The 21,614-nt window shown below is 38.9% G+C and overlaps 2 protein-coding genes across 2 annotated transcripts; one reads left to right on the plus strand and one right to left on the minus strand.

Moving 5' to 3' along the window:
* Positions 1-55: 55 nt before the first annotated feature.
* LOC306895904 (calpain-1 catalytic subunit-like) lies at positions 56-5,416 on the minus strand. Its single transcript, XM_079459485.1, has 11 exons — positions 5,363-5,416; positions 4,935-5,198; positions 4,633-4,702; positions 4,142-4,263; positions 3,824-3,957; positions 3,408-3,579; positions 3,195-3,266; positions 2,512-2,597; positions 2,091-2,162; positions 1,839-1,999; positions 56-1,261 (listed from the first exon to the last, which is right to left on the minus strand). Exons 2-11 carry the CDS (start codon positions 5,181-5,183, stop codon positions 1,077-1,079), a joined length of 1,323 nt encoding a protein of 440 aa, XP_079315611.1. The 5' UTR covers positions 5,184-5,198; positions 5,363-5,416; the 3' UTR covers positions 56-1,076.
* Positions 5,417-18,526: 13,110 nt separating this feature from the next.
* On the plus strand, positions 18,527-21,330 carry cd93 (CD93 molecule). The gene has a single exon (XM_079457913.1). The coding sequence runs from the start codon at positions 18,678-18,680 to the stop codon at positions 20,325-20,327; it is 1,650 nt and encodes a 549-aa protein (XP_079314039.1). The 5' UTR covers positions 18,527-18,677; the 3' UTR covers positions 20,328-21,330.
* The last annotated feature ends 284 nt before the right edge of the window (positions 21,331-21,614 follow it).

Here is a 21,614-nt window from a genome sequence, read left to right on the forward strand (position 1 = left end):
TGTTTTTATATTAAATATATATATTTATATTACTATTATTATAATTTTTCCTATTGTATTCGTGGTGCTTGTGTGTGATTGCCTCTGGACATTTTGAAGCACTTTGGTCAACCATGGTTGTTTTTAAATGTGAATTGAACTTAAACTTGAACATAATAATGTTTATTGTTGTAATCAAGACTGTTGACATTGTTGACTATTTGTGACCCTGGACAACAAACCAGTCTTATGGGTCAATTTGTTAAATTTAGATTTTTGAGATATAAAAGTTGAACAAATAAAAGTTCAATTGGTTTGGTTGTTGGGGTAAATTACAAAAAAAATGGGAAAATCGCCTTTAAAGTTGTTCCCAAAGTGCCGGCAACATCGAGTGAAGTTTGTAGCTTCTGGATTTTTGTGCAATTTTGCTGCATCCAATCACAAAAATAAGAAGCTATGGAGCTGATTGAGACACCGCCGTAGGAATTAGGAAGCTAGTGTTAGTCCATAGCTAAATATAACAATAAACTCCTTAACAAAACCTAAAACCCAAATAAAGAATGTAGTTTGAGCTCCTTAACAAGAAAATTAAGAAATAATCAACCTTGAGGTTTCTTTAAAAAAATATTTCCTCAGATATTTCCCACGGTCACTGAATCCTGTCCTCTTCTGGGCATTCTGCGTTCTGATTGGCTCGCAGTTAGAACCTTAACATAATTTGATTTTGTAGATAGAACCTTTTTGTTTTCTTAAAAAAAAGTGTCAAAATGTACACATAAGAATATGTGAATAACTCAATTTTGATGCTGACCAAAATGTCAGATAGAACCTTAATTCTTAGGTGACGATCTGTGTGAACCAACACCTATTTAGGGAATTCTGAACAATTTTACAAGGTGGCTAATGCGTATTAATTCTTAGTATGATTTGTTATCTTCCCAGGGACGTCAGGTTTAGGGGCCGATAAAGATGAGGGGCTTCAGTATTGATTATTTTCTAATAATCGTACATTTCACATCGTACTAATTCATAAGAATAGCCACCTCGCAAAAAGTCACTGCACATTTTATAAAATGCAGAACTCTTCATGCACTGCATTACGCTTGTTCTGTATTACTAACCGCAAACACACTGAAGCCGATCGCTTGGATTGAAACACTCCGTCTGTTTCTTTTGTCGGGTATCTGCATCAGGGACACCAGTACATTGTTGTGGCCATCCTCACATCCCTTACTCATTTCACTTACCCTCAGCCAAAACTGGGGATTTCTACAAAAAGTCTCTGTATAGAATTACAGTAAAGTACAGTAAAAGAGTTAGAAGCAAAGTTTGAAATGTAGGAGTATATTTCTAGAAGCAGGACTGAACAACATGTATCACCATGTTGAGTATATAATCTTTCAATTGATACCTTTAATGATGTACTTGCTTAATGTTGGACGACTGAATTACTTGACAGTCTCAGTTTTGTTCCATATATTCTTGGTACTTATTTTTAGGGCAATGAAATATGTGAAGCTCGGAAAATGACATTTTTAAGGAATTTGAAAAACTATGTTTGGGTTTACATTAAACTCTGACTTTGCAGACTGTGGTATTTTGACAAATCTGAGCATGTATTCTGAAATGTTTTCTGAAATTCTAGACGATACACACAGGATTACTGGGGCGTTTTCTCAAGAGATAAATCTAACTCTGATGACTTAAGAAAGTCTTCAACTAAAATCTTTTTGTGCTTACTAGTGTCTTTTGTTTACTATAAACGTTAAACTATCTTTAACACTTAGCTTTACTAACATAAAGCATAAGTGCTACGCTTTCCAATAAAAAAATGTGTTCCTTAATCTGTTCATTTATACCTTTATAACTCATGTCGCCACCAGCTGTACTCCCGGTTACCCAACGGCCATAGTGGTACTTAGATGTCCAGTGACATTGAGGGGTATCTTCCAGAAAATCAGGACAGCGAGAGCAAATATCCATGTTGTCATAACATTTGATGAAATCATTCATTGACATCCTAAACACAAACTGAGTCAATTATAGTCATAATGTAATTCCTGATTTAAACGTACAAGAACATCTTATATGAAAACATGGTTTATGCCCACCAGAACTCTCCATTTTCAGCCGCAAGATGCTTTCTGCGGTCTCGATCACTCACTGTGTTCCACAAAGGTGAGCTAAATAAATGACGTACACAGCATTAGAATAATGTTCCACAAAATACAAATGATATAATTTTCTTCAAAAGCATGTTTAACTTTCCAAGTGAAACGACTTCTGAAATAATAGGTAGGGCCAAGGGACTTGATTTCATCCACCGACATTCTACCTTTGTGTAATGCATTCAATAATTAATAAATTTTAGTCAATGTATGTAGTATTTGTATGCATTATTTTATATATAGGAATAAAACATGTGAACTTAATGTTGACTAATTCACAAGGAAAGCAATGTTTGTTGATGTCCTAAGAAGGCATTTTTAAGATCTGGTTACAGTCAGAATTTTTATGCAAAACAGCTCTTACTTGTCACTCCAATCTCCAGTCCATTCTGTGTTTCCCCATGGGTTGAACAGTCTCACCAGCTGGACTGGATGTCTTCCACTCATTGCCTGTTAAGTACAGTAGATGTTTAAATATTTTCTGCAATGAGAGAGAGTTTGCTAACCCTTTATTTTGAACTGAAGTCATACCTCACTATTGTCAAAGCCTTGTAATCTGGTCTGAATTGTGAATCACAACCCTCCACCTGTTTGATTGACAGGTGACCTACATGTATACTTCGGATGCATATCATTTCACGATAATTATTCCTTGGTGCATTGCGAGCGCTTTGGCCGATGTCAGACATAGCAAAACGAGGCAGGAAGGTCAGTTGAGCTACCAATTGAGGTCACCTTTTTTTAGTGGTTATGACAGGTAATGTTTGTGAGAATGTCTTTAATTGACTGCTTATGCTATTTGTGAAGAATTGGCACTTGTTGCAAGTGTTTTTTAAAACATACCACAAAGTTTATTTCCTCCAATGTCTTGCTGTAATGCACAGGCTTGTTTGTGCGTGTGTGATGTTGAAATATTGCATTGCTACAGATCATTCAAAGTAATTCAACAACTGTAAAAAATACATATTTCACTAGATTTTGTCCCTGAGCTATTTCCTTGAGACCTGATAAACTGGATGGTAATGTAAATAGAGTCTGCAGGCTTACCTGATAAACTCCTGTGATGGTGTAAGCATGCCCCATTACGATGCCATTTGCTAATACACTTTCACGTCCACCCTGGGTATAAGAAAAACACAAAAAAGTAGTTCGTAGACAGATGACTTATTGTAAATGTATTGCTTGGTTGGGATGGATATAATGTTTTTGTCCCACATAGTATAAAATCTCCCACTGTCCTAACAAGTAGTCGCTGCTTACCCCTGCGGTTTCGCATCCCATGAGGGCGTCTGCCTGGCTTGCACGGTACATCATATTCCATAAGTCAGCAGGAGCTGATTTAAGGTCAAAGTGCATGTGCACCCCACCTGAAAAGTCCGACAGGGCCTCAGACACCCGACCAGCATGCATGTCAGCATAAGACCCGCACACCCTGTAACATTTATTTATATGTTTTATTTTATACAGTATATATATATATATATATATATATATATATATATATATATATATATATATATATATACGTATATGGGTGTGTGTGTGTGAGTTTGTAACAGACAAGCGTGCACAAGTGTTTTTTTTTCAATTATAACCACATTACATTTGTCAAAGCACTTGACATAACATTTAAAAGATACCAAATAATCCAAAGTAAGGTAACTTCAGGCACTTACTTGGCATAAGCTTTTTCCAACAAGGCAGGCCAAAATTCATTATTTGTTTTTGATTGTACAAAAAGGAGTTTGCCATCAATTGTAGGCAGTTTGTCATCAATCACAACATCATACCATCTTCCAAACCTCCAAAACTGTGAAGTTAAGCAGGAAAAAGTGTGAGAAATAGCATTGTTTTGGTTTTTGATGCTTAATAAAGATAATATGCCAAAGACTACAAATCTATACAAAATTATATATACATATATATAAAGAGAGATTGTTTAGTCTTATGAATTATATTTAAATATTCAGAATATAATAATTATAATATTTTACCCTGAAGTGAAATATTCCAGCATAATTGTTGCTAAGTGACTGTCCGGGTGGAATGATATGCGTAAACAATTGCTTCTGAAAAGTTAAAGCCCCTACAGAAGCGAGAAACCAGCAGTTTCCCACTGGGAAAATAAAAGAACCCATTAGTCAATGCTGAGTGTGAAATGTAAATTAAAACCTAAATTTCTGTAGTTTTGTGGGATTCACAGGAGTGCATTTTAAGTTTTCCTTTGTGATTAAGTCAAACTTGTTTAACCGCATCTGTTGTTAACATCTCATTGGAGACATACATACTGTATAAGTCACATGACTATGCAAACCTAGAAGAAGGTATTCATACTACAGACACATTGATCATATATACTGTATTACCATCCTGTCTGCCACAGTATGTGTTTGTGAATAGCATAGAAATTAATGTGTATTGCCATATACACTGAAATTATTGGAAGTTTTCAATGTAAATTCCAAATACATCATATTACCCTTACCCACATTCCCTTGAGCATAGTCAAATCTGCACACTCCATCGACAACAAACCGTGCATCTTTCCAGATTTTCTGAAGAATAAAACGAAGACAGGTATTTGCCATTTGGTAGGCTGTGTCAAAGTAAAATTGTGGGTTTGTAATATTTTTTTAGACATTGTTACTCTTAATGTTATATTAGATAATGTTTGTTAGTGGAGTTGTATGGTCCATTTGCTATTGTAATTGGAGGTTATATTTTATCAAGGATTTCTAAAGTATTGCCTTTAATGAATTGAATGAATGAACAATTCTGCATACATACCATTGGCCTTTTCCATTCTATTTTGGCCATTTGATCCCGACTCAGCCGGTCTTTGCCAATGGAACGAGAGTCTGGTGGGAAGAACTCATCAACGAATCTCAGGTTATTCTTGAGACAGTAATCTTGTAAAGTCTGATAGTCCTGGTCCAAGAAATTCAAAGGTGTTGCTGTCAAGCCAAGACCACCCTTGGTGTTACGCTCATTCATGATTTTTAGGCACATGCCATGTGGAGCCAGTGGTGGAGGCATTTTGTAATCCAACCTCTTTTAAAAAAGGCAAAATGCAAATGTTACAACACATAAAAGTTATAAATATTTGTGAAAATATTGATAAAACTCAATGATGCAAAGACGTTTTGGGAAGTGACGTTATTTACATTTACAGACGTTAACATCAAATTTTTGATATGAATAAGAAATGTACCTACCTTCAAGGCTGCAATAAAGTGATGGTGCAGAAAAGTTTACCCAAACGATTTCACGATCTTCAATGTTTGGGTCAGGTTTTATACAGTTTTGCCCCGCCTCTAGCCTTAAAAAACGCCTCCAGAATACACACCCATCTTTGAGCTTTTTTGTTTAAGAAATGATCCAGAGTCGCTTGTCATCCTCTTAAGAAACTGCAAATTCTTCACACATGTGACATTTTAAATTTAAGCTAAAGGATTAAGGCAAAAAGTGGAGGGATTTCCAATCTTGGAAAACAAAGTAGGTCAGATGTAAAATGTGTAAACAACCTAAATCATTTGAATATAACATAAGTAAAAAAAACACTCTGTGTTAGTCTGTCATACTTCGTGTACATACAATTATCAAATTTAAGCGTGTTGTTTTGGATTGTTATAACATTTATATTTTAACAAGTTTTACTCATATGTTTAAGGAAAGACACCAAAGACTGCAGCTATGTAACAAAAGCCAGTACAGAAGTTCTGCCTGAACATGCCTGCAGGTTTTACTTCTCCATTATTAACATTTTGACCTGTGAATTCACGTGGCATTTATCAACACTAAGTACTTGTGACAGATTTTCTTGCTTAGTAATGTGTTTTACATCCTTGAGCTACTGTGCACAATACAATAGCTTTTTCCTGTCATCGTCACCTTTCGCCTGTTCATTGGGGGTGTAAGACTTATTAGTTATTTTCTGAAATCTGTTTGCACATTTATCTACTGTTAAAGGCATTATGCATAAAAAAATAACATAACATAACATGACATGACATGACATGACTTGACTTATGCAAAGGAAATACCAGTCGTGTTTGATCAGGTATGCAGCTGACTGCAAGTTTGCAAGAGGCAAAGTAGAGGGGATGGGAAAATGTACAGTGAAAACCAAATGTAAAAGTTTGCATTCTGTTGGCTGTTATTATAGTGTGAATATTCAGTAATGTGACAGTTGAAAATGAACCCATTATGTCACATTGTCTTAAAAGGGATAGTTTACCCAAAAATGAAAATGCTGTCATAATTTACTCGCAATCAGTTTGTTCCAAACCTGTAAAAATGTATTTCTTTTGCTAAACACAGAGGAAGATATTTGAAAGAATGTCAATAACCGAGCCGATCCTGCCCCCCATTGACTCCCATAGTATGTTACCTATATGGCAGTAAATGGCAGATCTGCTCGGTTACTGCCATTTTTCCAAATATCTTCATTTGATTCTTCTAAGAGTGAGTTGTTTCCTTGTTTTATGACTTTAATATTTTATTCTTATCAAAGTGTCACTGGCCCCAATCTCCCAAGAAAAGTCATATTGACCAGTCACTCAAATTAGGCTGTGTTTTTTACGGCCTGTCAGTCATGTTGGCAGTTTGGTTTTATGACCTGTTGATGTGTCCCCGTCTATGTCTATCTATCCTCCACTCCACCCTGCAAAAAAGGGGTTTTCATCCTGATGACTTGACATCCTGCTGGCCTCACATCGGTTGTGTTTTTAAATGAGAGAGAGATAAAGTAAATGTTATGTGATGTTTCTTCTATCTTCTTATCATTGTGCCATAAACTACATTTTGATTAAAGGACATGCACTGACATGTTGTTCCTGGTCATGGAGGAATGGGGGATTGTTTTTTCTTAGCACCTCAAGGAGTGTGTTCTATACACTGTAAAAAGTGTACCCCCTTTTTTTCTTGTAAATTTGCGGTCTTTGTGTGTAATTTTACGTAGAAAATCTGTAAAAGTACAGTTTTTGGACAGTGTAGGGTAAAGACAATGAACCAAAACAGGTTTGGGTTTCCATCCTGACTGATTTTATGGAGATGTCTGTGTGTCTACGATCTGGTGTGAAGGAAATCCTTAATATTTGTGTTAATGACTACATATGATGTTCCAAATCTGGTTCAGGGATAAACTTTATAAACCAGGAATAAGAAAAAAACGAGTAAATAGTGTAGTTCTACGCTATTTTATTTCATAATTGTTTAGTTTCAGATGATATCTCAAGATCTACAAGAAGGATAGTGCTATCCCCTAGTTTAGTTCTAACATTAGGGAAAAATACAATTGTTTAGCATTCTATTCAAAATTCAAGATTGATTAACGTATTCTTTAGAAAATGTAGAATAGTCAAATAAGTTCTTCGCATCCTGTTGAGTACAGACTGTGTCGCAACAGTATTCTTTTAAATGTAGCTTCTGTTATTAGAGTTGCAGCTAAGGATGTGTTTATGGTAATAGGTTGAAGAGTTTTCGGGGGGACTCAAACACCCCCACATCCACTTTTCACAGCTTAAGTCATGAACCTGCAACAGACTGAGACTATAGTAACTGTTTCTTTTTAGTTTCAAACCTCTTCATCTCCATTATTTAGTCATGAACATCTGATAGCAAAGAAACCAAAGAAATCTAAACAGTAAGTGTTTCTGTTTAACATTATTTCAGGGGCATTCATTTGAAAGTTTTTGTCACGAAATGGCTTAGGACAGAACCCAGATGCAGGAAGACGAAGGGTTAACGTAAACAAACTTTTATTAAATGAAACATCCACAATGGGAAAAACATGAACCAAAAAACAAGGCAAACAAACACCTCCCACGAGGAGGAGAAAACAAGGGTATTAGGAAAAATGAACTAATAAGTATACAAACTGGAACAACATGTAATCCAATGACGGCCATCAGCATTGGGCATAGAGACAATAGACAATAGATAAAGACAATGCACCAACACTGAACAGAGAAAAAACTGAGACCATATAAAGGGAGACACTAACGAGGAGTGATTACATGGGGAGAGTGGTGACAGCTGATGGGAATGAAACCCTAACGAGGTGAATTACAAAACAGACGATGGGAATGAAACCCTAATAAAATCACAGGAGATAGGAGGGTGGGGCTGAGAGACATAACAGGAAGACACGTGGCATTAAGTAACAACATAAAGCCACATGTCTCCACACATAACACAACAGAAACCCGAAAGACGTGGCAATGTCATGACTCTGCCCAGGGAGCTAGAAAGCTCGAGACAGGAAGGACAGAGTCCTAACATTACCCCCGCCCCCAGAAACGCCCCATGGCGTCTCAAGGGAGAAACTTCAGCGGGCCAAAACACCAAAGCACAAAGACAAACACCACAAGCACAACACAGAACAAACTAAGGGGAACATAAGGGAGGCTATGAAGGGGTTCGGGTGGGTCAACAAAAACAACAAACATGGGAGGGGGGGTGGGGGAATGGGAGGCCAAACCTTGGGGACACCAGGAAAGGGTGGGACAGGTTGAGGAGACTTGAAACAACCGGACGAGACCGGCGGGGACTTGAAACAACCGGACGAGACCGGCGGGGACTCGAAACAATCGGAAGAGACCGGCGGGGACTTGAAACAACCGGACGAGACCGGCGGGGACTTGAAACAACCGGACGAGACCGGCGGGGACTTGAAACAACCGGACGAGACCGGCGGGGACTTGAAACAACCGGACGAGACCGGTGGGGACTTGAAACAACCGGACGAGACCGGCGGGGACTTGAAAAGGCTAGGGAGAGGTGTGTGTCCAAGGGGGAAAAAAGTTTGAGGTGATGCTGGCCGGAGAACTGGCTGAGGCACCGGCTGGAAGTCCGCCTGCGGAAGGACAGGTCTGGATGCCTGCGGATGGGCAGGTCTGGACGCCTGCTGATGGGCAGGTCCTGAAGCCTGCTGATGGGCAGGTCCTGAAGCCTGCTGATGGGCAGGTCCTGAAGCCTGCGGATGGGCAGGTCCTGAAGCCTGCGGAAGGGCAGGTCCTGATGCCTGCGGAAGGGCAGGTCCTGATGCCTGCGGAAGGGCAGGTCCTGATGCCTGCGGAAGGGCAGGTCCTGATGCCTGCGGAAGGGCAGGTCCTGATGCCTGCGGAAGGGCAGGTCCTGATGCCTGCGGAAGGGCAGGTCCTGATGCCTGCGGAAGGGCAGGTCCTGATGCCTGCGGAAGGGCAGGTCCTGATGCCTGCGGAAGGGCAGGTCCTGACGCCTGCTGAGAGGCAGGTCCTGACGCCTGCTGAGAGGCAGGTCCTGACGCCTGCTGAGAGGCAGGTCCTGACGCCTGCTGAGAGGCAGGTCCTGACGCCTGCTGAGAGGCAGGTCCTGACGCCTGCTGAGAGGCAGGTCCTGACGCCTGCTGAGAGGCAGGTCCTGACGCCTGCTGAGAGGCAGGTCCTGACGCCTGCGGAGAGGCAGGTCTGGACGCCTGCTGGATCGCTGGCTGTGAACCCGGCTGGAGAACCGGCAGGAGCGCCGGCTGGGCTGGGTTACGTGCCCCCCTCCGTTGCCTCTTCCTCTTCTGCCGAGCCAATCTCCTGGTAGTCGGCTGGAGGAAGGAGGTGAAGGACGGGGCTGGCTCCGCGTTGGAGGCCTCCGAAGAGGACCCCCAGGACTCTCTCCTTCCACGCTTGCCCTGAAGACTGGTAGGTGGTGAAGAGGTTGCAGGGTCCGAGGCTGATGGTGCGGTGGTGGTCACCACCCCAAGCTCCCGGGTATGATCCTCGGGGATGGGGCCCAACGGAGAAGACAACCTCGGACAGACGGAGACACTGGGCTCCGGTCGGCTCATGGCGAACTGGAGCACACCCTCGAAGCCAAGCGGTCTCAGCCTCCTCATCTCCGCAGGCGATAGGGGGACCCTCAGTCCGCTGTTGAATGCCGCCGTCACCTCTTCCTCCCCGAAGAGCTCCTCCACTGCGGCTTCCAGGAACCTGTCCAGGTACTCGTCCCGGTCCAAGTTCCCCTGGCGAATGCTGGAGAGGGGACCAGGCTGGCGAGGCCTTGCAGGGAAAATCGCCGCCTGCTGGGTTCTTATGGGTTGGTGCATTCTGTCACGAAATGGCTTAGGACAGAACCCAGATGCAGGAAGACGAAGGGTTAACGTAAACAAACTTTTATTAAATGAAACATCCACAATGGGAAAAACATGAACCAAAAAACAAGGCAAACAAACACCTCCCACGAGGAGGAGAAAACAAGGGTATTAGGAAAAATGAACTAATAACTATACAAACTGGAACAACATGTAATCCAATGACGGCCATCAGCATTGGGCATAGAGACAATAGACAATAGATAAAGACAATGCACCAACACTGAACAGAGAAAAAACTGAGACCATATAAAGGGAGACACTAACGAGGAGTGATTACATGGGGAGAGTGGTGACAGCTGATGGGAATGAAACCCTAACGAGGTGAATTACAAAACAGACGATGGGAATGAAACCCTAATAAAATCACAGGAGATAGGAGGGTGGGGCTGAGAGACATAACAGGAAGACACGTGGCATTAAGTAACAACATAAAGCCACATGTCTCCACACATAACACAACAGAAACCCGAAAGACGTGGCAATGTCATGACTCTGCCCAGGGAGCTAGAAAGCTCGAGACAGGAAGGACAGAGTCCTAACAGTTTTAAACAAATGGTTTAAAGTTTTTTTAAAACATACAGGATGTGTCTTATGAAGCGCTGTAAATGGTATTTTAAAATGTTTAAAAACATATAGAGCTCCCAAGATAGATGAGCTGTTTCAGCTTCTAGAATGTTCTTCATTTACAAGATTGGATGTTACTTCTAGTTTTTAGTCTAGTGTTATCTTATTTAGACAAATCTTTTGGTCTTTTCATCTTCTTTTCTTGTTTGCTCTATAAGTATTGGCTAACATGCATATCAGTAGCATTTTAATTGACCGTCAACTTATGTCTTTCGGTGGTGTAGACCTGTATCAACAAATTGTAATCCCATGTGCATTACCCAATCCAAATCTTACGTGTCATTTAAGGTAAGGATGGGTTTAGTCATATAGATACACTATTAACATTGCAACAACATGTCTTTAAACCAGTGCTTCAGTAAATGATTCAGTTGATAAATAGCTAATTACTTGAAAGATGAAAATAGTATACATTTTGTGTTACCATGTTTTCCCCATAGAAATGCTTTAAGAAGAGAGTATGTGATTTAATCCTAATACTATACCCTTAAATACACAACATGCAAGCTACGTGGATCTCTCACTATAAATCAACTGTTTTTCTCAAAACCTTTGACATACAATCATACCGGTTTAACAGAGTTTGTATCCTCACAATGTGAATGTCAAGAACATATTTTACATTTCTTAGGTTGTTCTACTTTTGTAAACATTTTGTACAGTTTCAACATTTGCAATTAGTCAGTGCAAAGTTGTCAGGCTTTACTCTTTCGTTTTTTAGAAGTTGTTTTGTTTGTCACTGTTTCGTAACGTTTCTCATTTGAACTTTTTCATAATGTTTTCATAATTCTTTTCAGCTTTATTTTCTTACTTTACCACTTCTTAGTTATATTAAGCTGCATGGCTAATTCTTTACTATTTTTAGTTAATATTGAATTCTTCTTTGATACTCAAACACCCCCACATCCACTTTTCACAGCTTAAGTCATGAACCTGCATCAGACTGAGACTATAGTAACTGTTTCTTTTTAGTTTCAAACCTCTTCATCTCCATTATTTAGTCATGTACATCTGATAGCAAAGAAACCAAAGAAATCTAAACAGTAAGTGTTTCTGTTTAACATTATTTCAGGGGCATTCATTTGAAAGTTTTAAACAAATGGTTAAATGTTTTTTTAAAACATACAGGATGTGTCTTATGAAGCGCTGTAAATGGTATTTTAAAATGTTCAAAAACATATAGAGCTCCCAAGATAGATGAGCTGTTTCAGCTTCTAGAATGTTCTTCATTTACAACATTGGATGTTAAGCTGCATGGCTAATTCTTTGCTATTTTTAGTTAATATTGAATTCTTCTTTGATACTGTTTGAAATCCAATTCTTAAGTTTGTCCTTTTCATTCTTTTGAGTTCTGGTTTAATTGTCTTATTTCCCTCACTGATTTATCCAATATGCCTCGCTTCAATGCTGGTAAGTATTCGCATTGTTTGAGCCGTGTTTTAGGGTTGATGTATGTTTGCCTTGATTTAGTAAAAACAAGTATTTACGTACAAAACCTTCTTCATCTTAATGTCAATTTTTCTTTACCACACATCTAGTATTTTTGCTATTGCGTATATATTTATTCTTATACATGGTCACCAATATTTGGCTCAAAATTTGCATGCAGTTAAATTTAAAAGGTTGGTATTATGTAGCTAAGTTGTATTTTACTAAACAAAGCATCTATTCACAACTTGATTTAGCTTTTCTTAGAAAGGAGGAAATGAAAGTAATTTAAAGTGTCAATCAAGAAAACCTGTTTGCTTGGAATATACCTACATACAAACTGCTAAGTGTATTTGGTTACAAGATTTACATTGGCACAACCTGTGTTTGTGTATGTCAACACATTACTTTTTAAATTTTCCATGAATGTCTGATTATTTATTGTTCCATATTATTAGTCTGTATAAGCAGTTTTTTATGGCAATTATAACAGCAAATAAAGGAAATATATTTGTTTTGTCCTGATGCCAGGAGCTATTCAAAGGTAACTCTCTTCCAATGCAGTGTGCATTTTTCATGTCGCCGTTCAGATTTAAAATTGGTAAACTGTAAATGAATTTGTGAAACAGATGTAATTATTCCATAACATTGCTGTTTCATTAACCACGCAAAAACTCTTTTTTATTTTTAAAGACCACATTGATCCCATTTATCCAAAATCATACATATTTTAAAGCTATATTGTTTTGCTCTTTAGTGACATTAGTTCTGGTTTTGTGTCTGTTTTTTATCTGTTTTTGAACCAATCCTAGAAAATACACAAAAAGTTGAAGCGATATTTAGATATGTTAATTACATACCCTATGTGCTGCACTTACTTTAAACTAGTACATCTTAGTAGTTAGTAATTTGAAAACATTAGTCGTTTTTTTAATCTGGCACGTATTCCACAAACATTACATTCGAACCTGCATCAGTCCGGATGGAAGACTGGTGCTCTAACAAGGAGGCTAAAGACTGCAGTCTCTAGCGTCTGTCGCTAGAGTGTCTCTGTTGGTCGGGGAGTGAGGTTTACCTTGCACAGCACTCCGGGTCACGGCACCAATGTAAGCAGTTCAAACGCAAATGTTGAAACTATACAAAAGGTTTACAAAAGTAAAGTTGCAAGATGGCCGCATTCAGAAGGCGATGACAAGAAAAAGCTATTGTATTGTGAGGTACACTTTTTACAGTATATAGAACACACCCCTTAGAGGTGCTAAGTAAAAATCCCCCATTCCTCCATGACCAGGAACAACATGTCAGGGCATATGTCCTTTAATCATGTAGTTTATGGCACAATGATAAAAATGCTGACCAAAACACTTTAATCATTTAACAGATCAAATTCTTAAACCTGGAACCAACTCACTCTTCATCACATAACATTTACTTTATCTCTCTCTCATTTAAAAACACAACCGATGTGAGGCCAGCAGGATGTCAGGTCATCAGGATGAATGGGCCAAAAATTGGCTCCTATAATACATACCCAAAACCTCCCTATGGTGGCAGTATAAATTCGCTTTGAAATATTATTTTAGAATTTACAGGAAACACATAAAAATACTCTGTCAGTTATAAACTGGACAGGGCTGTATATCCCGAACAACAACTCGCTGGTTAACCACAATAGTACGATGCATTGTTTGAGAAACTAACTAGCTAATCACGACTGTTTCCCAAAAACATAGTAACTCTCTGTTTGTGAAACATGTTGGATCTGTTTCGACCTCACTCCTACCGTCACTAATGGTCTAAATACAGTAGAATGATAACCTTTATTCCGTCTTCTCTCGAGCCTGCATGTAAATAAAAAGTCATGCCCAAGGCCCCCGGAGGAGGAACTCCGGGTAACAACGATCTAATATTTCACCATTCATTTCTTCACCGTATGGTGCATGTGCCTTATGTCAATTTGAATTGCGGTGTTTTTCTGCGGAATAATTGCAGTTTGGTAGAGTATACTATCACTGCATTAATGTTCATTCAGACTAGTTCTAATATACTAGCGGCTCAATTTGGATTATTCTGATTTATTTTTCAGAGTATTCATCAGTGGGTATTGATTTTACTTCATTAAGAATGGTGAGTATTGTATATTTTCTCATATCATTGTTTGCAGTTGTTGGGATTTCATAAAGACAAATCAAGCCATGAGACTGTGTCTGAGGCATCTAAACGTCCAACCTCAGCTCAGCAACAGAAGGTGGTAATATAGACACTCATCTGCAGATCCTGACAGCTATTCAGTGTTTATCACAGAGAAAGGGTCAGTTTGAAGCTAATCCGTCCACCTCCTCATCTCTACCCTTTGGTACAGAAGTTGGTGGGCAACAGTCCCGCCCTGGGGAAGGTGTTAAGGATGCTGATTTTTATCACTTTTGGCCAAGAGGAGGATGATGGAACTCGTTCAGAGTCTGCAGAAGTTGGGGACAAATCAACAATGAAAGAGGAGTTTTCTTCAAATACCCTTATGACTAGGGTTTTTACTTCAGCCAAGATTGTTGGCCTGCAGTCTCCATGGCCTGATCCAGCTCCAATTGGAAGTGTATGGGAAGGCATATCTCAGAATTCTTCTGCACCTTGCATTACAGTGGCAGACGACTACCCTTCTATGTTGAGAAAAGCTTAGAAGAAACCATCTCAAAAGCCTCAATTTAATGCAGGCTGTAGACGGTTGGCCAAGGCCTGTTACCCTACACAAACTGTATTAGGGGACATGCCACCATTAGAATAGCTGCATGGACTACCTTAGGTCCCCTCCGTGCTTCTGCTAACCATTGCTGACCCAGGAAGGAGTGTGCCAAAGCTGACCGTCTGGTTTCAAGATTCTTTAATGCTGCTGCACATGCAGCTCGTACGGCAATACTTTAGATATCCTACTGCCAGCTTAGTGGAAAACAATATGCAAGGATGACTAGGCCAAGCCTTTAAGTTCAGGGGTCTACCATTCGGCCTATCATTAACACCAAGAACCTTCATTCGGGTGTTTGCAGCCGCCCTAGCTCCCCTTCAGTTACATGGGATCAGAATCCTGCCATATCTGGACGATTGCCTTATCTTTGCTTCTTCCTGAGAGCAGGTGATTCTGAACACAGAAGAAGTTCTAGCCCATATTCAGTTTCTGGGGTTCACTGTGAATTGGAAGAAGAGCAGTCTCCAGCCATTTCATTTCCATGACTATGCAGGTATATCTTACTCCCCTAAGAATAGACAACCTTGAGAAAGCAATAAATCACTTCCAGACAGGGAAGATTGTGGGTTCAAAAGCTATTAGGTATGATAGGGACCAAAAGTAATTAATCCCCAGTTTAAGAATCAAATACAGGTGATGGTTCAGTTTCAACCTCCATCACAGACAGAACAAGAAGGCTTGCTCACCCTATGTCCAGTAAGGGCATTACGAACTTATGTAAATGTTACTCTGCCTTTGAGAAAATCTCATTCTCACCTTTTTGTTTGATAAGAGTCAATCCTATTTAGACTCTTATTGAGAGTCAGAGTGAGGGCGAAACACATTCAACATCATCACATCTATTTAAAGTAATATTATTGCTGTATTTAATATACAGTGAATCTGAAAACTATTTTTATCATCGTATTTTTGCTCTCAATTTTTTTATTTCACAATATTTTACTCATTCATGAGTTTTCACCTACGTAACTACACCCAGGGACCTAGTCGCACACATGTCATGAACACTTTTCAAACAGCGTTTAATTTTCTTGTAAAATAGAATTTGTATATGCTTAGAATGATGGATATAGAATGCACTGCATGTTGCTTCCTTGCTTTGATCAAAAGCTTGATGCAAGTCTTCCAACCACAGTTCTAGACCTGTAGTTCCAACCACGCAACTTTGGGATGCTGCTTGCGATTGATCGTTGGAACAATGGTTTTGGGAAACACTAGTCGTGTCCCCAGTTTTCCACCAGAGGTCACTGTAACATTGCATCTCTTCTACATCTAGACATGTTTTAGTACATGTTTACTCTTCTCATGTTGGTCACATTCAGTGTCTTAGATTAAGAATCTATGTTTCAGTAATCATCCTATTAAATGTTATTGTATTTTGCTTTTTCCACAATTCTCATTAAAACAGGGTTTTTATTATCGTCTTTGTTGCCTTTAAAGGGATAGATATCCCCCAAAAAGAAAATTCTGTCATGATTTACTCACCTTTGAGTTGTTCCAAATCTGTATAAATTTATTTGTTCTGATCAACACAGAGAAAGATATTTTGAAGAATGCTTGTAACCAAACAGTTCTTGAACTCCATTGACAACCATAGTAGGCAATATTACTTTATAATTTTTTTGTTCTGTTGAACAGAAAAGAAGATATTTTGAAGAATGTAGGAAAGCAAACAGTTCTGGGGCGTCATTGTAATTTCCTTGCTGTTGTAGTCAATGGGGCCTGTGACCTGTTTGGCTATGGATCCAATAATAGATACATATCTTTCTCTGCGTTCAACCAAATAAATAACTGTTTACAGGTTTGGAACAACTATAGAGTAATTTCATTGTTGGGTGAACTATAACTTTAAGATAGTTAGTCACATAAAATGGAATTCAATCTTTTCCGCTGTAATCTTTTGAAAATAAATGGTTAAAGCTTTACGTTTGGTTACAGGGACGTCTAGGTCATTAAAGTATTTCCACCCATTTTACCTCTTGGCTTCTTTGTATTTTTTGTGTTCCCTCTTACTTTGGTATGAATTCTTGTCATTACTGTAAAAGTATCATCTAAGTAAAGCGCAGAAAGCACATTGGTCTGGAATTTATTTTACAAATATAAGAGTTGTATAGCCTATGAAGGTCTAGCCTTATTGCAAATATTATCTTGTTTTGATGGTTTTTTGGTAAAAGATGTGTATTAGACTGTGGTGGTGCTTTTACATCGATGCAAGAGCACAATTACCTGTTTATGGTGAAAACAAACATGTAACCTCAATCAACAAATAACTTTAATCAAATCACTGTTTTGAACCAACAGAAGAAGGAAATGTCTATTTCCAAAGCTTTGTAGATAGAGCTCACAAGACAATATCCAATGCTTCTTGGTCCAAGTATTCTTCTTTAAAAGTAAGACAGATAGCATTTCAGATATAGTTTAGTACCTTTTCTACCATAAATACAATTTCTAAATAATTATCAGAAAAGATATCAGAAATTTCCTTGGAGAAGCTCCTGCTGTTATTGCTGCGACGTTGTGGGAAAGGCGGAGGAAGGGTCTTGGAACAGCTGTTTGTTTTCAAAGGAACAATGGTTTGATTTGTGCACGGAAACAGATTAAAAAGGACTCTTCTTCAGAAAATGTGCCAGATATAAATGAATATGATTATGAATCAGAGCATCATTGGAGTGACCACAAATGTTTATTTATTAGTCAATAAAGATACATTTATTTTGTTTTAACTTTTTATAGTTTTTACATAGTTTCCATAAAATATAATACTGATATACAAGAAGATATCTATTGATAGAAGATCAAGGATCAACCAAGTTCAATCTATTTTGTCACAATTTCTCAATGACTTTGTGTTACTCTATACAACCCCCTGTATAATGCAAAATTGTAGGAAAGTGCACAATTCATGAAGACAAAGAAAAAATAAGCAACCTTTACTGCATTGACATAAGGTCCAAGAGAACTCACCGGAAGTGTGTCTTAGGTCATTTCCAGCTATTGAAATAGAGGCACTGGCTCATTCAACACAAACACAGGATGTGATCCATAGATGCAATTATCGTACATGCAGGCAACAGACACAATGGAAAGGCAAAGCCATGTTTTGTGGCTGTTTCCATGCAAAATAAAAAAAAGATACAACCGCCTATAAGGAAAATGTAACATGGATTTATCATCATTGTTTATATATCTATATAAACAATACAGCCTGACTATTCATAAAAGCATTGATAAACCTAAAGTTATTTGAAGAGGACATACAAGGATCATTAATCAGACCTAATTCTAAAAGTAAAATCTAGAACTAATCTAAAACTGGTGTTTTATCACTAGGCGCCTATACCGCATACATCTGGGACACTAGTCAAAACAATAAGCAGCAAAGGCAATTGTTTCTTTTTTCACGGACAGGAAATCGGCCTGGGAAGAGACAAAACGAGAACTGTTTCTTAAATAATTTCCGTTGTAGGTTATGCACTAAACAGGATGCGTAAGTTTGAGTAAGTCACCAAGTACGCAGTCTTTATTTGGCACTTGAGAGGCCTATACGAAGGAAATTTTCTATTCTCCGATATTAATCGAATATTGGCGAATAGTTTGTATTGATGAAAGCGACGTGATGATGCGTGTACTGATTCTGGTGCTGTCCATTCTCGAAGCCGGCGCGACCAACCGAGTTTCCACAACGTGCACAGCCAACGCTTGCTTTACATTGCATTTGGAGGAGAGCAATTTTAAAAGGGGACATGAGAACTGTATCAACAATGGAGGCAATCTGGTCACGATGAGACATCACGATGAATTAGAGAACGTCAGATCAGCTCTTTTAGCAGCAGGAGATCAGTCCGTCCGAACATCAAAACTTTGGATAGGACTCGTGCTGCCTAAAGGACGCTGTACAGATTTCAACGAGGAGTTGCATGGCTTTAAATGGACGTCTGAGCCAACGGACTCCAGATATTCCAATTGGAAAAAGAAGCCTTCACGTACGTGCACAGAGAAAAGGTGCGTATCGGTTTCGTTATCGGATGATATGAAATGGTCAGACGGCTCGTGCAGAGACGGAGCATTTTTTATTTGCAAATTTCTTTTCCGAGGCATGTGTCAACCCATTTCGCTGGAAGAACCTTTTGATGTCAGTTATGATCTTCCATTTTTATCCAAACCACTAACTCAACAAGGTGGGTTGGCAATGTTGCCACATGGGACATTGGCTGAAATAAGGTGCAATGGATCGGAGGACACTGAACCAATTATGTCATTGTGTGATAACAAACTGGGTCCTTTTGGCTGGACGAATTCTGACCTTTTTTGCGCAAGGGATGCAAAGGGTTGCGAGCGCAAAAACGGAGGTTGCGATCACATTTGTTCGGAAACAGCTGGAGAGATTCGTTGTGCATGTCGCGAGGGTTATTTCTTGAAAGATGACACATTTAGTTGTGCTCACAGAAACATCTGCGCAAATTCGCCGTGTGAATCAAAATGCGAATCGACACCGGTTGGTTTCTCATGTGCATGTCCGGATGGATTTCAGCTTGCGGGGGACCACATCAGCTGCGTCGATATCGATGAATGCAGTCAAAGCATCTGTGGGGAACACAGGTGTCACAACAAACCGGGAGGCTACTTTTGCGAGTGTAAACCCGGTTTCAGTCTTGTCGCCGGAATATGTGAAGATGTGGACGAATGCACCGAATTCAGATGTGACCAGGGCTGTCTCAATTCACAGGGTTCATTCTCTTGTTACTGCTACACGGGATACAGCTCATCGCCTAAAGTCAATGGGACGTGTATAGATATTGATGAATGTTTAAATAGACCTTGTGAACACACTTGCCTGAATACTCTAGGTAGCTACAAGTGCTCCTGCACGCAAACTTTTACTTTAGCTGAAAATGGCATCAGCTGCCTTCCGAATCCCACAGAGAAACCACAAGACACCCCAACATCCCAAGAAAATAAAGAAACAATAATCACACACTTGAGTCAGTCACCTGACGGGTATGGATCGACAGTCGGTACCCTATCACCTAACCAAGCTACGAAAACAGACTCCAGCAGAGGCGCAGAAAGTTTCCTCGGCAGCTCTTGGATTTTGCTGTGTGTGGTAGGTTCAGTTATTCCATTGCTTATACTTATTGTGATCACGTCGGTCATTGTCATCTACCGATGGAAACGTTCAAGAAAGACTACCAAGAAAAATGTCACTGCTGATAACTATTGTTGGGTTTCATCTGGACTGGACAATCTAGAAAAAAACCAACGCTAGGTATGGGGAAATTAAATGTGGACACCACGAAGAAGGACAATCTCATTTTAATCCAAACACTTGGAAAGCTTTTAAAATTGTTTTTTTGTGAACAAAAATTCTGATATCATGTTTTATTTTTGAAAAGTATAAAAATAACTGGAAAGGATATAGAGACAAATCAAACGGTGTGAATACAAATTAGAATATGAAAAGGACGTGGGCCTATTATGTTTGTAAAATGTTGTAAAATTATGCAATATTTTATTAACAAATTTGACATATTTTGTAATGTTGTGTTTCATACTTTAGACCTAAAACATTTTAAAAAATGTAGGTGATGTGCAAGTGCGTTGTGTTTTTTTTTTTAAATGTACAGAACTTTGGCAAATGCTTTCAGTTGTTGAAAATGCAATTTGACTCTATGGAATTATTAATTCATCCATCCTCGTAAATGTCATATCCTTTGGATTTAACCGGGTGAAGGTAACTGATCAAAATGTTAACATATTTTTATTTAAAATATAATGCAGATCCATGTTGCAATGTTTTTTTTAATTTGATAGATGTCATTAATAAATAATTGACATTTTAGTATTGAATGGGAAATAGCAAAGAATATAAGATGTTGATTTGCCTATTTTTACTGTTGTATTGCGTTTTAAATGTCCACTTTCGAGCACCACAAAATTGCTGATTAATTAAATATGTTTAACTTCTCAGAGGCAAACATAAAATGCTCTAAATGTTCTGGTCAATTTTTGTCTGCCTGACAATCGTTCTTGTTTTTTCAGTGCCTCTTGAGACAAGAATAACCTTGGTAGGCTGCAAAGAATGGGAAAATAATACAATTGTATTCCATTGCTACTGGATATTTCGGAGAGTGGGAAGTGGGGTAAATGCACTTGAGACATTTATCAGAATTCACAATCACTACGGACTACTTTTCACTCAGGCGTGGTTTCCTTCCTATGTTAACCTTCATCTCAAGCATGCGCAATATGTATAGGGACATGCAAAGCATTGAACTCCTATCCACCCGGGTAGATCTCATGTTTTTTCCATTAGGATAAAATAGAATGGATTATTTCAGTCCAACAATCTTGTTGTTCATGTTCATTTCAACTTGTGTGGGAACTGTACACCGCTGCGCATGCCGTAAAAACGCTAAAGGTTGTTCAAATGTCAGCCAAATGCCGGTGGACTTTCAAACGGCACGTAGGAACTGCAAAGAACAGGGCGGACAATTAATGTCTGTCCGATCGAAGGAATCAGATGAAGTTGTCGGGTTCCTTCTTGATAACATGA

Source organism: Barbatula barbatula (genome assembly GCF_947034865.1).
Source record: "Barbatula barbatula genome assembly, chromosome: 6".
Taxonomy (NCBI): domain Eukaryota; kingdom Metazoa; phylum Chordata; class Actinopteri; order Cypriniformes; family Nemacheilidae; genus Barbatula; species Barbatula barbatula.

Coding starts and splice junctions, on each gene's coding strand:
- LOC306895904 (XM_079459485.1), bottom strand. CDS start 5,183: ATGCCTCCACCACTGGCTCCACATGGCATGTGCCTAAAAATCATGAAT. Junction 4,703..4,934: donor TAGAATGGAAAAGGCCAATG/GTATGTATGCAG, acceptor TTTATTCTTCAG/AAAATCTGGAAAGATGCACG. Junction 2,163..2,511: donor ACTGGAGATTGGAGTGACAA/GTAAGAGCTGTT, acceptor TCATTTATTTAG/CTCACCTTTGTGGAACACAG.
- cd93 (XM_079457913.1), top strand. CDS start 18,678: ATGATGCGTGTACTGATTCTGGTGCTGTCCATTCTCGAAGCCGGCGCG.